The sequence below is a fragment of the Schistocerca gregaria genome, chromosome 6 (assembly GCF_023897955.1).
Source record: "Schistocerca gregaria isolate iqSchGreg1 chromosome 6, iqSchGreg1.2, whole genome shotgun sequence".
NCBI lineage: Eukaryota > Metazoa > Arthropoda > Insecta > Orthoptera > Acrididae > Schistocerca > Schistocerca gregaria.
This window is the reverse complement of record NC_064925.1, coordinates 417,147,787-417,161,487: the sequence shown is the minus strand read 5'-3', so window position 1 is coordinate 417,161,487 and position 13,701 is coordinate 417,147,787. Positions and strand designations below refer to the sequence as shown.

Genomic DNA, 13,701 nt, shown 5'->3' with positions numbered 1-13,701 from the left:
AGGATGTAGGTTGCAGTAAGTAATGGGAGACGAAGAAGCTTGCACAGGATAGAGTAGTATGGAGAGCTGCATCAAACCAGTCTCAGGACTGAAGACCACAACAACAAACGTCTTTATTCTTTTACTTACTTCAGACATTGTGACGATGTGCGATTCATATTACAGACTTAACATCTACGTCGTAAACTCATTAATATAAACGTACCTCGACACATCATGACACAAGGATACCTCACCAGGGACCATTCCCCCACCCTGTAGCTTACACTTCGGCAGCATATACAAAACTTATAATTACCTGACATTCTCAGTATTGTAAGAGGTGATCTTTAAATAGTGTGTTGCAGTCATATTTAGGAAAGCTTTTCATGTGCCATGACAGAAAGGAAAGATATATCGATTACTAGTTTCAACCAACTGAATGGCCATCTTTAGATTTCTTAATAGAAAGAAGGGTCTACAGTAACTACTGAACTGAGACGCTTTGCCACAGTTCATCTTTAAAATTCCAAAATCGAAACTTTTAGTTACGGTATATACATATTAGATACGCTATGCACATTTTATTTTTCAGTACACCAGAAACATCATAGTGATATAATGAAACAACAACTTCATCCGATGCTGTCAATAGATAAGACGGCCTCTTATGTTGTCTCAGTACATATTTATGATTAATTTGGTATAATGCACAACGAAATGGTGCATAACATAACTGCAGATTTGAGTTTGGTACTGTAAACATTAATCGGAGAAAGCATCTTGCTTTATTAGTCGATGCAGAAAGTACTTTCTACAATGTGATCTTAAGGTGGCCATTTAACTGATCGAAACTAATAATCGATGTATCCATCCTTGCGATCTTGACAAATAAAAAGTCTTCCTTAAGAAGACTATAACAATATACAAAACTGTTACGCATCTAGATAATTTTCCTACTACGCTTTTCATGTTCTCCCGTTATTTGTTGATGTCTTCTGCTTCTTTCAACTGCCTCTGTTCCATCTTTAATATAGTTTACTGTTACCCGTGGCCGTGCTCACATATCAGTAGTTTTGTTGTGATGAGTGATAGTAAGTAAGCTATTGTCAATAATGGCAGCTGCTCTCACGTGTTCGCTGTTTGGGTAAGCATTGATCGTGATGTGAGGTCGAGCGATTATAGCGCTGGACTTCTTCAAATTCATTAGCTATTATCAGGATGGAACAACGAAATATTGGTCCATCCTTGACAGCCCGACCACATCGGAGGCAAAAATACACGCAGCATTCATGCAGGTGCAAGCTCTTTTGGATCTCGTTTTTGACAAGGTCTGTGGTACCATTTAGCAGCGCAGAATCAAACAAGGTTTCCTTGCAGCTTCCCACAGCGGATCCAAAGCATCGTTGCAGAGTGTAGTTTTAGTTATCGAAGGGGAAAAACTTTCTCAGACAGCTAAACCTATGTTCCTCACGGCAACATTAGTCGGAGACTGGTCGTGATAACAAAATAATGGAATAATCTTTACAATACGATATCAAATCCGTTACCCTTTGTTTGTGGATTATTTTACCGTCTTCCGCTCTTCCCGCAGCTAAATGTCAATTTCAGGTACGCTAGACGGCGTACAACCTTTGTCAGCCGGTAAAGGATTTCATTTTTCCCCCGGAAAATAATCTGTGGTGACATTAACGCTGTGCTGTTAAGAGAGCCAACCATGCTACCCTTTCTGGATATCTTACTTGTTGGATACTGTACACAGTGCATGCATTAGACTAGCAATGAGCGCTTGTCGGACTACTCTTAAAACGTGTTTCGGTATTCAGGCTGGCGAGCTGCTATTATCAATCTGTCGTCACGTTCTAATCGCTCGGCAATCCAGAATGTACTCATTCCGTTCCGTTGCACAATCACAAACTGCAGTACGTATATGAGCATAGCGCTTTTACAACAACAGCCGACGAACAATTTCAATACTGAGAATACGATTACAGGAAATCCTAGGTAAACTAAAATTAGTAGACGTTAAGATAACAACACAGGGATGGGGAAACATCTTCCGTTATTGCTCGAAGGAATGAGAGTAACTTTAATCATGAAGAAATCTCATACGTTCATACTCCACGGTGTATTTTACAGAGCTCTTTTACTGTTTCTACGAAGAAAAGGAAGAGGATTAGGCCATTAGATCTGGTCAGTGGAGTCGGAACACAATCTACGATCGGACAAGGGTTTCGAAGGAAATTGTTCGTATGTTCGTCTAAGCAACTATCCTAGCATTCACCTTTTCTGATTTAGAAAATCGACTCATCACGGAGACGAGTCCAGCGTCGTAACATCTGTGACACTACATTGAGACAGTTCCTCAAGTTAGGAAGGTTATGCTGGCTAGCGAGTCACTAACAAAGTGGCATCTGTCAAAAGGCTTGTTATGTTACTAAAGAAATCGGTCGGCTTGGATATCACTTCAAAACGTTGTTTCAGTTTTCGGAAAGCCTTAGGATCTACCAAGGAGGTCACAGTCCTTCAGATGACTTCTCTAGTTACTTCCGCTGCATTAATTAGTTCTATACTCACAATGAATCATGAAAGACTTCAGTAGTGCTTCCATTTAGTCTCAGTATATAACGCTTGTCTACAGAGCACAGCATGAGAAGGCTGTACACGACTGTGCACTGACTGGTTGCACTGTGAAGGTAACAGTTTTCGAGAGATATTGTGCATCCAAGATCAGATGAATCTAAATATATATATTTCTAGGAGTAAGGAGAAAACAAATCACTGTGGTTTCAGTATTAACGTTTTAATGCTTTGATATATATACGCAAGATTACAGAAGACAATATTACAAATAATACATGGCCGTCAGTCTTGCGATACTTTACCGGCCAATTACAATATTTGTTACGCTAATGAATTATTCGTGCCAGAACTCTTCATTTCTATACAAGCAGTAAATTACAATCACGTAAGTACATATATTCGACATACATCATTTCCTCCTTCATTGCTTGTATGTCATTTACATGGGTGTGGAATCTGCTGGTATCTGGAAAAATATGTTGAAATTTCGAAAACATGTTCGTGATAGTAATTTATTCCATAAAGCACATTTAACATAAGGAAAGAGGCAGAAGAGCATCGTCTGCACAGTCAGAGAAAAAACGGAGCAAACACATCCAGCGTACCAGATCTCTCAACAGATGCCCTCGTCACCTCCGACACGAGAACTTCACAGGTTTTATGTCCATTCTAGAGGCTACGGCTGATAACAGAAAGTCCTCTTCGACGAAAGTATCACTGGAAGATGAGTGGAAGCGCTACAGGTCTGTTGTTGTACATGGTTTGTACTTAAGAGGTGTCAGAAGAGTTGGATTGGGAATGTTCTGGTGTGAAGGCATCGGCTGTTTAGAGGCAGGTGTGTCTGATTCGGAGGAAACAGGAAGTTTGAATGATACAGACATAGTGTTTGTGGGACCAGTTGTATTCGGTGGACGCTGAGAATCAAGAATTCTAAGTGCCGAGTATGGCAGCGGCGACACGCCGTTCGGAAGATGAAGCTCTGTGTTGTGTGTAACTGGTCCTACATTGTCTGAGCGTTGCACCGTTTGTGCCGCCAGTGTGTGCTTCTGCCGTGGCAGCGGTTTTGGCGTGGTCGTGGAATTATCCTTGGTGCGGAGGCGTGGCGGCTTTACTATCGGTGCTGTCTTGGAACGAGAATTTTCAGCTGGCGATATAATAGGCGTAGAAATCACGTCACCAGCCGTGTTCACATCTGCGGCGGATCGTTTTTTTCTGTAACTTGGATTCAGTTCGTTTCTTGTGGCTACCCTGTAAGAAGGACGCCGTATCACGGAAGTCGCAGGAAACGAGGATTTTTGTATACGTTCAGTGGGCTGAATGTGGTTGAGCGGTCTGTGAGACGTGTCCATTTGTGCAGTTACTGTAGTTTCCTTTTCAGAAGATGGTTTGGATCCAGTGGGTACAGGTATTTTACTTTGCGAAATCGGCATTGGCTCGAAAGGTTTCGGCAACGCAGAAGAGAGTGAAACCTCCCGGGATTTGGTGTCTTCGTCTGAGTTTTTCGTGCGGTACCCACCGGGAGCCTCCACGTGATTGACAGTGAACGGCTTCCTGCCTAAAAGAGGACTTGTGTCGGAATAGACTGATCGGTATTCTGCCACTACAGGCGATGGTGTCACATGAATGGTCGTCAGTGAAGTTTCGACAAGTGGAGAAGCAGGCACCGAATGTCTATGATCGAGTCCGGATGGTATAGGTTCGGTTTCCTGACGATGGGAATAAGGTCTCGCAGTAGCTACAGCACTTCCTCTCTGAACCAAGGTAACGTCAGATGATGGGCTTTGGAATTCAGCAGCAGGTAACTGTCTAAAGGTAGAAGTTCCCTTAAGGGGCACAGAAGGAGATTCGATACAAAATGTTCGGTCGCGTGGCACAGGAGGCATAGATACAGCTCGAATGACCGCGGATGACTGGGAAGAACCTTCCAGGATATTGGGTACTGAAGTATTCTTAGCGGCAGCAGACGGCGAGAAATTCGAATCCGATGGGTCTGCAATAACAGAAGTTACCTGAGGCAAAGGGATCTCAACAGATCGAGTGCGGAGCTCTACAGATCGCAGCTGGTTGACATCAAACATTTTTGCCGCAGAAGAAGAGGGAGAGTTGGTGTTGGAGACATAATCAAGCTGTACTGGATATGGTAACGTCTTAGTGTCAATTGCAGCACCTAGCGATGCTTTGATGGGAGAAGAAGTGGGGAAAGTTGGCGTCGATTTCCTGTTTGCGATACTGGAACTAATCGAGCTACTGTGTGCTGCCGGAGCGGTTGCGGTTTGTTTAACCAGCGGCAAAATTAAGAGAGATGGATCCTCTTGTACTGCACTCGGTGTATGATCTTCAGCGACCCAGAACTGTTCTTGAATCGACACCTTGCGAGAAGTATCATTAGTTGTCACTCTTTGTGGGAGAGTAACCTCAAGAGACCGTGTGCGCAGCTCCACTGTAGGCAACTGTTTCGTTCTGAAGTCTCCATTGTCGGAAACGATACTTCGATCTATGGTGAAGGTGCGCTCACGCAGCAATGGTGACTTTGTCAAATTCACGTGATTTGTAGTACGATAGTAATCTTCGCCACTGGCTGGTATCGGTGTCGAAGTTGTATTGACAGACGTTGGCACGTTACTCGCGTTAAGCGGCACTGTGTTGTACGAGCTCGCCAACAGATCTCTGGCTGGAAAATGCTTGTCGTTGGTCTTGGCAGACAAATCGTCGCCGTCGTCATTGTAATGAGTTGTTACAGACAGCGCCTTGAGCTGTGCGGGTAACTGTGTTGGCCCATTTTGGTATTGATGCTTCAGTGTAGTACCTTTCTCTTCTCTCATATCCCGATCGGCTACCTTTTCGGGTGTCTCTCCTCTTGAGACAGTGTCCCCTTCAGCTGATGGGAAATGTTGTACATCATAGGGTTTGTCTCGGACCTTGGTGGGGTAATTGTGTGATGCAAAGGCCAAGTCTTCAGCAGGTTCAGTTGCCCTTACAGGCAGTGTCTTGATCTGCGTGGACAAAGGCAGTCCTTTGTGTTGTGGACTCTTTTGACTTTTTACTTCAGGATAATTACTGACACTGGGCAGTGTATCCTGTTCTAAATGGTGAGAATTTTCATACCCAATGTGCCGCTTCCGACTAGAGTCTTCCTCAGCTGGCCTCAGTTCGAGGCTGCCAGTAGACATATCACTGAATTCGGCAGATTTACTTCCAGACGAAGAGGGCGTCTCTGCGTCCGTATTACGCTCGTTTACTGTTACGGTCAGTGTAGTGACGCGTCTAGACAAAGGCGAGAGTTCTTTGGACTGCCTGTGACTGTGAGTCGTGTGTTCTGTGCGACCACTGCTGGCAGGAGGCGTTGAGGTACCCGCTGGTTCGCTACGGAGGGATGACGCGGCGGTTCTTACTCGCGGAGCGTCGGCATCAGATGGCTGGGTCCGGCTCTGCTTGTTGGGGGCAGATGCTTCTTTGCTGGATATGGGAGTGGAGCGGCCGCTGCGCTCCAGCAGACTGGCGGCGAGGCGCTCCTCGGGCGTCCAGGGACGGCGCGAGAGACGCTCCAGAGAGCGCCAGCCAAGGTAGGGGCGACGCACCTCCTGGGACCATCCGGCGTCGCTGGCGGGCGCCGGCGACGTGGTCCTCAACGTCAGCTGCGAGCGGTGCCGCCGCGGCGGCGTCGAGTCCCAGCCGCCCAGGGGCGCCGTCTGCCAGTCCGACTGCGGCCGCTGGCGTCGCGACGACAGCGGCGTGGCGTACAGCGTGGCCGCGTCCCGGCTCCACGTCTCCTCGTCTGCACACAGGAATGAAGCACATTACACCACATTTGTCGTACGAGAAGAACACGGCAAGTGCCTTAATCTAACCTCGCGCAAACTTTTCTCAGGGGAAGAGGAGTCAAACTTAGCGAATACATGTTTCGGCATATCCGTAGATACTCGCCCGTTTCTGAGAACATGACGGTCGAAGTTTTCGACGTACTTTAGATGTAATTACAATGAAATGAACACCCTTAGCTGCTTACATGCGTTGACATACGTCAACGGGGACAGATGAAAATGTATGCCCCGACGAGGACTCGAACCCGGGATCTCCTACTTACATGACAGACGCTCTATCCATCTTTTTTTTTTTTCTCATTTTGTTCGATATAGTTCGTTGCGTTTGGTCTGGGTGAATGCCACAAGACATCTGTGCAAGTTGATCGTTGATTCTTTGACTCAGTTGTTTTATTACAGAGAGCACGCAGCCCTCTGACCGAACACGCTGAGCTACTGTGCCGCCGTCCATCTGAGCCACCGAGGACACAGAGGATAGGGCGACTGCAGGGATTTGTCTCTGGCACGCCTCCCGCGAAACCCACATTCTCAACGTATTGTCCCGCACTACATTCGTAGTGCCCCCGCCCATTATACTCATTACTCGCGGCGCGTTGCAGATTCCTGTAAGAGTTAAGGCATTGTTTGTGCATTCGCACAGAAGAAGATGGTCAAGAACAGATACCATCTTAGTAAATATGTAGTTAAGGCTCACCGGCCACTTGACCATCTTCTTCTTCTGTGCGAATGCACAAACAGTGCCCGAACTCTTACGGGAATCAGCAACGCGCCGCGAGTAATGAGTATAATGGGCGGGGGCACTACGAATGTAGTGCGGGACAATACGTTGAGAATGTGGGTTTCGCGGGAGGCGTGCCAGAGACAAATCCCTGCAGTCGCCCTATCCTCTGTGTCCTCGGTGGCTCAGATGGACGGCGGCACAGTAGCTCAGCGTGTTCGGTCAGAGGGCTGCGTGCTCTCTGTAATAAAACAACTGAGTCAAAGAATCAACGATCAACTTGCACAGATGTCTTGTGGCATTCACCCAGACCAAACGCAACGAACTATATCGAACAAAATGAGAAAAAAAAAAAAGATGGATAGAGCGTCTGTCATGTAAGCAGGAGATCCCGGGTTCGTGTCCCCGTCGAGGCACACATTTTCATCTGTCCCCGTTGACATATGTCAACGCCTGTAAGCAGCTACGGGTGTTCATTTCATTGTAATTTCATTCTAACGAGCTGCTTGGTCACCGATGGTATCTGTTCTCTTGGACATGTCCGAAGGAACAGATACCAACCTAGTAAATACTTTAGATGTCTTTTAGCTCGCTTTATTCTCGGCCGAAATGGTGGCACAGTGGGTAGAGTCGCTGTCTGTAACTTTTACGCGCCGTTTTAGAAACCCGCTTATTTTATTTTTTTCATTTGTCCATCCATGTCTGTAGAAGGTCACAACACAAATGTTTCTTATCAAGCTAGAGGATACAAGGGAGTTACATTAATTGTACAATTACAAATCGGTTTCGCAGTAAGAATCATAAATTTATTATAAAAAAGCACTCCGTCTTCAGGCCACGAGTGGCCTACCTGTACCATCCGACCGCCGTGTCATCCTCGGTGGAGGATGCGGATAGGAGGGGCGTGGGGTCAGCACGCCGCTTTCCCGGTCGTTACGATGGTATTCTTGACCGAAGCCGCTACTATTCGGTCGAGTAGCTCCTCATTTGGCATCACGAGGCTGAGTGCATCCCGAAAAATGGCAACAGCGCATGGTGGCCTGGATGGTCACCCATCCAAGTGCCGACCACGCCCGACAGCGCTTAACTTGGGTGATCTCACGCGAACCTGTGTATCCACTGCGGCAAGGTCGTTGCCCCATACATTTATTATAGAGTGAGTGAATAAGGACATTACAACTACATCTATGTGATTACTCTGCTATTCATAATAAAATGCCTGGCAGAGGGTTAAATGAACCATCTTCATGCTGTCTCTCTACCGTTCTACTCTCGAACGGCACGCGGGAAAAACGAGCACTTGAATTTTTCCGTGCGAGCCCTGATTTCTCTTATTTTATCGTGATGATCATTTCTCCCTATGTAGGTGGGTGCCAACAGAAATTTTTCGCAATCGGAGGAGAAAACTGGTGATTGAAATTTCATGAGAAGATCCCGTCGCAACGAAAAATGCCTTTGTTTTAATGATTGCCACTCCAATTCACGTATCATGTCTGTGTCGCTATCTCCCCTATTTCTCGATAGTACAAAACGAGCTGCCCTTCTTTGTACTTTTTCGAAGTCATGCGTCAGTCCCACCTGATGCGGACCCCACAACGCACAGCAATACTCCAGAATATTAAAATTTTGGAATGATATAGAAATCTATTTTGACCCCCGTTACACTAAGCGAAGCTTCTGGGAAATCGGGTTATGGCATTTGCCGTGTAATCCGCGTTAGGTGGGTACAGTGGGTTAATGGTGGTCTCTTAAGCAAATGTCGATATTAATCATATAAGTAAACATATATTATAATGATACTACTTTTTTTTATACACACAACAGGCCGCGGTGGTCTCGCGGTTCTAGGCGCGCAGTCCGGAACCGTGCGACTGCTACGGTCGCAGGTTCGAATCCTGCATGGATGTGTGTGATGTCCTTAGGTTAGTTAGGTTTAAGTAGTTCTAAGTTCTAGGGGACTAATGAGCACAGCAGTTGAGTCCCATAGTGCTCAGAGCCATTTGAACCATTTTTTTTATACACACACATTTACTTAAGTTAAAATTTTCTTGTTTGTTAGTCAGAGTCACGCTCCTCTTTAGTTGTAAGTTTTATAATTTAAGCAGCAACTAACCGCAAGTGTGGTTTAAAAAAAGTTTATGTAAGCCTAACCATTACCGGTTTCGGATTCATTACAAATCCATCTTCAGGTCGCACATACTGATTTTCTTGCTTTCCTGCCAGGACCTCGTTTTGTTCTTGTCACTGGTTTGGTGCAATAAGATAAAGAAAAAGTTAATCATTCACAACTCAGTACGTCTACCCGGCCCTGAGAAAAAGGATCATAACAGACAGACAGTCAGTCAGTCAGACAATAAACAAATTTATTTTCGTGTGATATAATTACAAATTGACAATTTTCGAATGTTTTCCTTTGACCGTAATGAAGTACTTTTGTCTTCTGCCAAATTTAATGATTCTACTACATCAATAGGAAGCACCCTATAGGTTACTTGTTAAGGATCCTACACAGCGGAGCTGTACTCCAAAATAGGACGGACAAGCATAATGCAGGAAGTGTCTTCAGTAGATCTGTTGCATTTTCTAAGCCTTATAACTACAAAACGCAGTCTTTGGTTCGCTTTCTCCGCTGAGTTACGTTGTTCGTAATTGTAATTTCTAGGTAGTATGTTGAAATTACGGTCTTGGTCTTTGATCGATTTACAGTGTAATCGAAATTTAAGGGATTTCTTTTAGCACTTATGTGGATGATCTCACACTTTTCATTATTTACGGTAAATTTCAATTTTAGCTCCACACAGGTATCTTATCTAAACCGTTTTTCAACTGGTTTTGTTGTTCTGATGACTTTACTACACAATGAACGACAGCATCATCTGCAAACAACCTAAGACGATGCTCATATTGCTTCCTAAATCAAATCGCTTACATAGATAAAGAACAGCAAAGGACCCACAACACTATCCTGAGGAACGGCAGAATTCACTTCTGTCTAACTCGATGATTTTTCGACAATTACTACGAACTACGATCTCTGATAGAAAATCACGAATCCAGTCGCATAATTGGGACGATACCCCATAAGCACACAATTTTAGCACTGAGAGTAACAGCAGTTTCTACTTAAGGAGGGCTTATACAATTTATTGCTAGTGAAGTTTTTATTATTAGTGACAAACGCTTGCTTTGGGACTAACTACAGTGCTTTGTCAGAGCAAATGGTGTCACCTTCATTGAAGAGCTGACTGAGTAATCTATGCTTCGTTTGATTTTCGAAATTAGGTTTACGACAATACAATATCCAATTCAGCGAATTATGCTGTATTTTATGGCACTGTTTTTACAAAAATGGAATGAATGAGCACAAATCAAGCAGAATTCAATTTTCTCGTCAATGCACTACTGCCGGATTGCGCTCGGGAATTCGAGACAGTTTAGCGCAACTGTTAGCGCTTTCTGCGCAAAATTTAAAACACTTGGTTCTGCAAAAAAGTGGAACATTCGATAAAAAGTGATTCATATGGTCTCGGAATTTGAAAGTGTTTAATTTTTAGTTTCAGTGATATCACTGGCCTCAGAGCACACTTTGTGGTTGCTGTGGCTTCTATAAATATGTCTCGACTCAACATCTCAACTGGAAATGCCACAAGCGGAAAAATACATGTGCTTACGGGTTTAGGGCAGAGTGGCAAGAAAGGTAGCCAGTCTTAAGAGATGTTTGAATTGAGACAACATAATCCGCCCATATAAAACAAGTGATTACTTGTAAAGGTATGCTACGTGTTACATTATTTAAATCAGCGTCGTGATGACTAGTAGAGGTATGCTAAGTGTTATATGAAAATCAGCGTCTTACTTCAGTAACTAATACATGAAGAACGATGAGTTGCCACACCTATTAGAAACTTCCATCAGTTGAAAAATACTGATATCAATAAGTTTTGTTTGCGAAATCATCTAGAGATGTACGCTAAAGGAGTAAAATTTCATAATAAGTATGTCATCATAGCAACAGTACATCGAGCATCTGCAGAAAAATTTAATAGGTAGGTCAATCAGTAATGAGCGAAGATATTTACCGATTCCGTAACATGAATAATATGGAATATTCATTAATATGGTATTACTTGTTCCATACTTGGTCTCCATCAAATGCAATTCAGATAAAGTAGAGGCCTGCAAAGAAGTACATACTCTAAGAATTAAGGTATGCAGGACAAAAAAGGAATTGTTTGCCAGCCAAGATCATTTGTAATGCTGACAGTTTAGCACGATACAAGGAGTACTGCAGGAAACTGAAAAAAAATAACCTGCCACTCTAAAGAGATATATTATGAGTGAAAGATAGGTACATCTGGCAAGCAAATACAGTGTTGGGTACAGTAAATAAAGAGACTGGTAGGCCAAGAAAGGAGAAAAAGTTGGACTGGCAGAACTAGAGACACAAGTTACCCAATTAAAGAAAGATACACCTGGAGAAAGGTTTGACCGACTTGGATGGAGAATAAAAATAAAGAGCAGCGATCCAGGTAAGAGGTCTGTTCGACTCCTTTGTGACGCCGTACTTGAGAAGCTACTTGTAGGAAACTTGGCACGGTGCACATTTCTAGTTCAGACGCCAGCTGAGCACCACTGATGGAGTGATATCACGAGACTTCGCCTTGCAGCTGCTGCACTTCGCCATATTTACGACCCGCTGCTGCACATGAGTATCCTTAGCAGTCACTGTACACCGCCTGTGTGGCAAAAGGTGCTACCACACAAAATGTGTGACAGAGACAAGAGAGAATAATTTACCAATAGTTCGTGCAGCGAAATAGGAGCCCAGACGAAGAAGGTTTGGCGCGGCTGCTTTGCGCTTCTATCACAATCAAACACCGGGCCAACCTACCCGCTGAAAACTCAGGGCGCAGCGTCTTACGCCTCAGAACTGAAAGCTGCCAACAGTACTGCCATAAGTCAGCGCTCTTCCTTCGCTTAAGATGTGCAGGTATCCCGACCTTGTGAAGTTCTAGAAAAATGTGGTAATTTATTAACTATTAATTCATGTTCAATAATTTTATATTTTATGGAATAAAAAACACATGGCACTGCTATAATATTGTACAATATTTATTTTTACAAACCGATTTTAGGCTGCTACGCCGTCATCAGGTACAAAGATAAATATGCGTGACTGTGAAATTTTTGTTCGATCGAAGATTTTTAACTGGTGCATCTAAAGATTTCTCAAATGGTTTCCAAACATTACAACAAAGTAAGAGCATATGAACTATCAGACTAATTGTGTGATTGGACTGGAGAGTTTCTAGATAACAGAACGCAGCATGTCATTCTCAATGGAGAGAAGTCTTCGGAAGTAGGTGTGATTTCAGGCGTGCCGCAGGGGAGTGTCGTAGTACCGTTGCTATTCACAATATACATAAATGATCTCGTGGATGACATCGGAAGTTCACTGAGGCTTTATGCGAATGATGCTGTGGTATATCGAGAGGTTGTAACAATGGAAAATTGTACTGAAATGCAGGAGAATCTGCAGCGAATTGACGCATGGTGCAGGGAATGGTAATTGAATCTCAATGTAGACAAGTGTAATGTGCTGCGAATATATAGAAAGAAAGACCTCTTGTAATTTAGTTACAATATAGCAGGTCAGCAACTGGAAGCAGTTAATTCCATAAATTATCTGGGAGTACGCATTAGAAGTGATCTAAAATGGAATAATCATATGATATTTATTGTCGGTAAAGCAGATGCCAGACTGAGATTCATTGGAAGAATCCTAAGGAAATGCAATCCGAAAACAAAGGAAGTAGGTTACAGTACGCTTGTTCGCCCACTGCTTGAATACTGCTCACCAGTGTGGAATCCGTACCAGATAGGGTTGATAGAAGACAGAGAGAAGATCCAACGGAGAGCAGCTGGCTTCGTTACAGGATCATTTAGTAATCGCGAAAGCGTTACGGAAATGATAGATAAACTCCTGTGGAAGACTCTGCAGGAGAGACGCTCAGTAGGTCGGTACGGACTTTTGTTGAAGTTTTGAGAACATACCTTCACCGAGGAGTCAAGCAGTATATTACTACCTAGTACGTATATCTCGCGAAGAGACCATGAGGATAAAATCAGAGAGATTAGAGCCCACACAGAGGCATACCGACAATTCTTCTTTCCATGAACAATACGAGACTGGAATAGAAGGGGGAACCGATAGAGGTACTCAAGGTACCCTCCGCCACACACCGTCAGGTTGCTTGCGGAGTATGGATGTAGATGTAGATGGTGATGTTTGATTTAGGACTAAAACGAGAGGAATTATTTCAGTGAAAAACGCGGTGTAAAGTTATTGAACTTAGGTCAAACACGTCACACATTATACAATGAGCTGTACAAAAAATTACAACAACTGTTCCGAGAAGAAAATTAATCTAACAATAAACTACGGTGTCACGTTCCAAGAGAGTCGTCTGAACAGAGTAATCTTATCAGATCCAGTAGCACAAACAGTTAAGATATTCAAGGGGGATTAAACAGGCAAGTGAATCAGCGGTGAATATACAAACTAAAAACTTTTGAGAGGGCAAATGAAACTAAGTACCT

General features: G+C 43.8%; 1 protein-coding gene across 1 annotated transcript in view; it reads right to left on the bottom strand.

The window, feature by feature from the left end:
• Window positions 1-2,761: 2,761 nt before the first annotated feature.
• Window positions 2,762-13,701, bottom strand: part of LOC126277967 (mucin-4-like) — a 201,480-nt gene continuing 190,540 nt past the window's right edge. Inside the window, exon 3 of the mRNA XM_049977620.1 lies at window positions 2,762-6,337. Coding sequence (XP_049833577.1) covers window positions 3,300-6,337 — 3,038 coding nt within the window. The 3' untranslated portion in view covers window positions 2,762-3,299. The remainder of the gene's footprint in view (window positions 6,338-13,701) is intronic.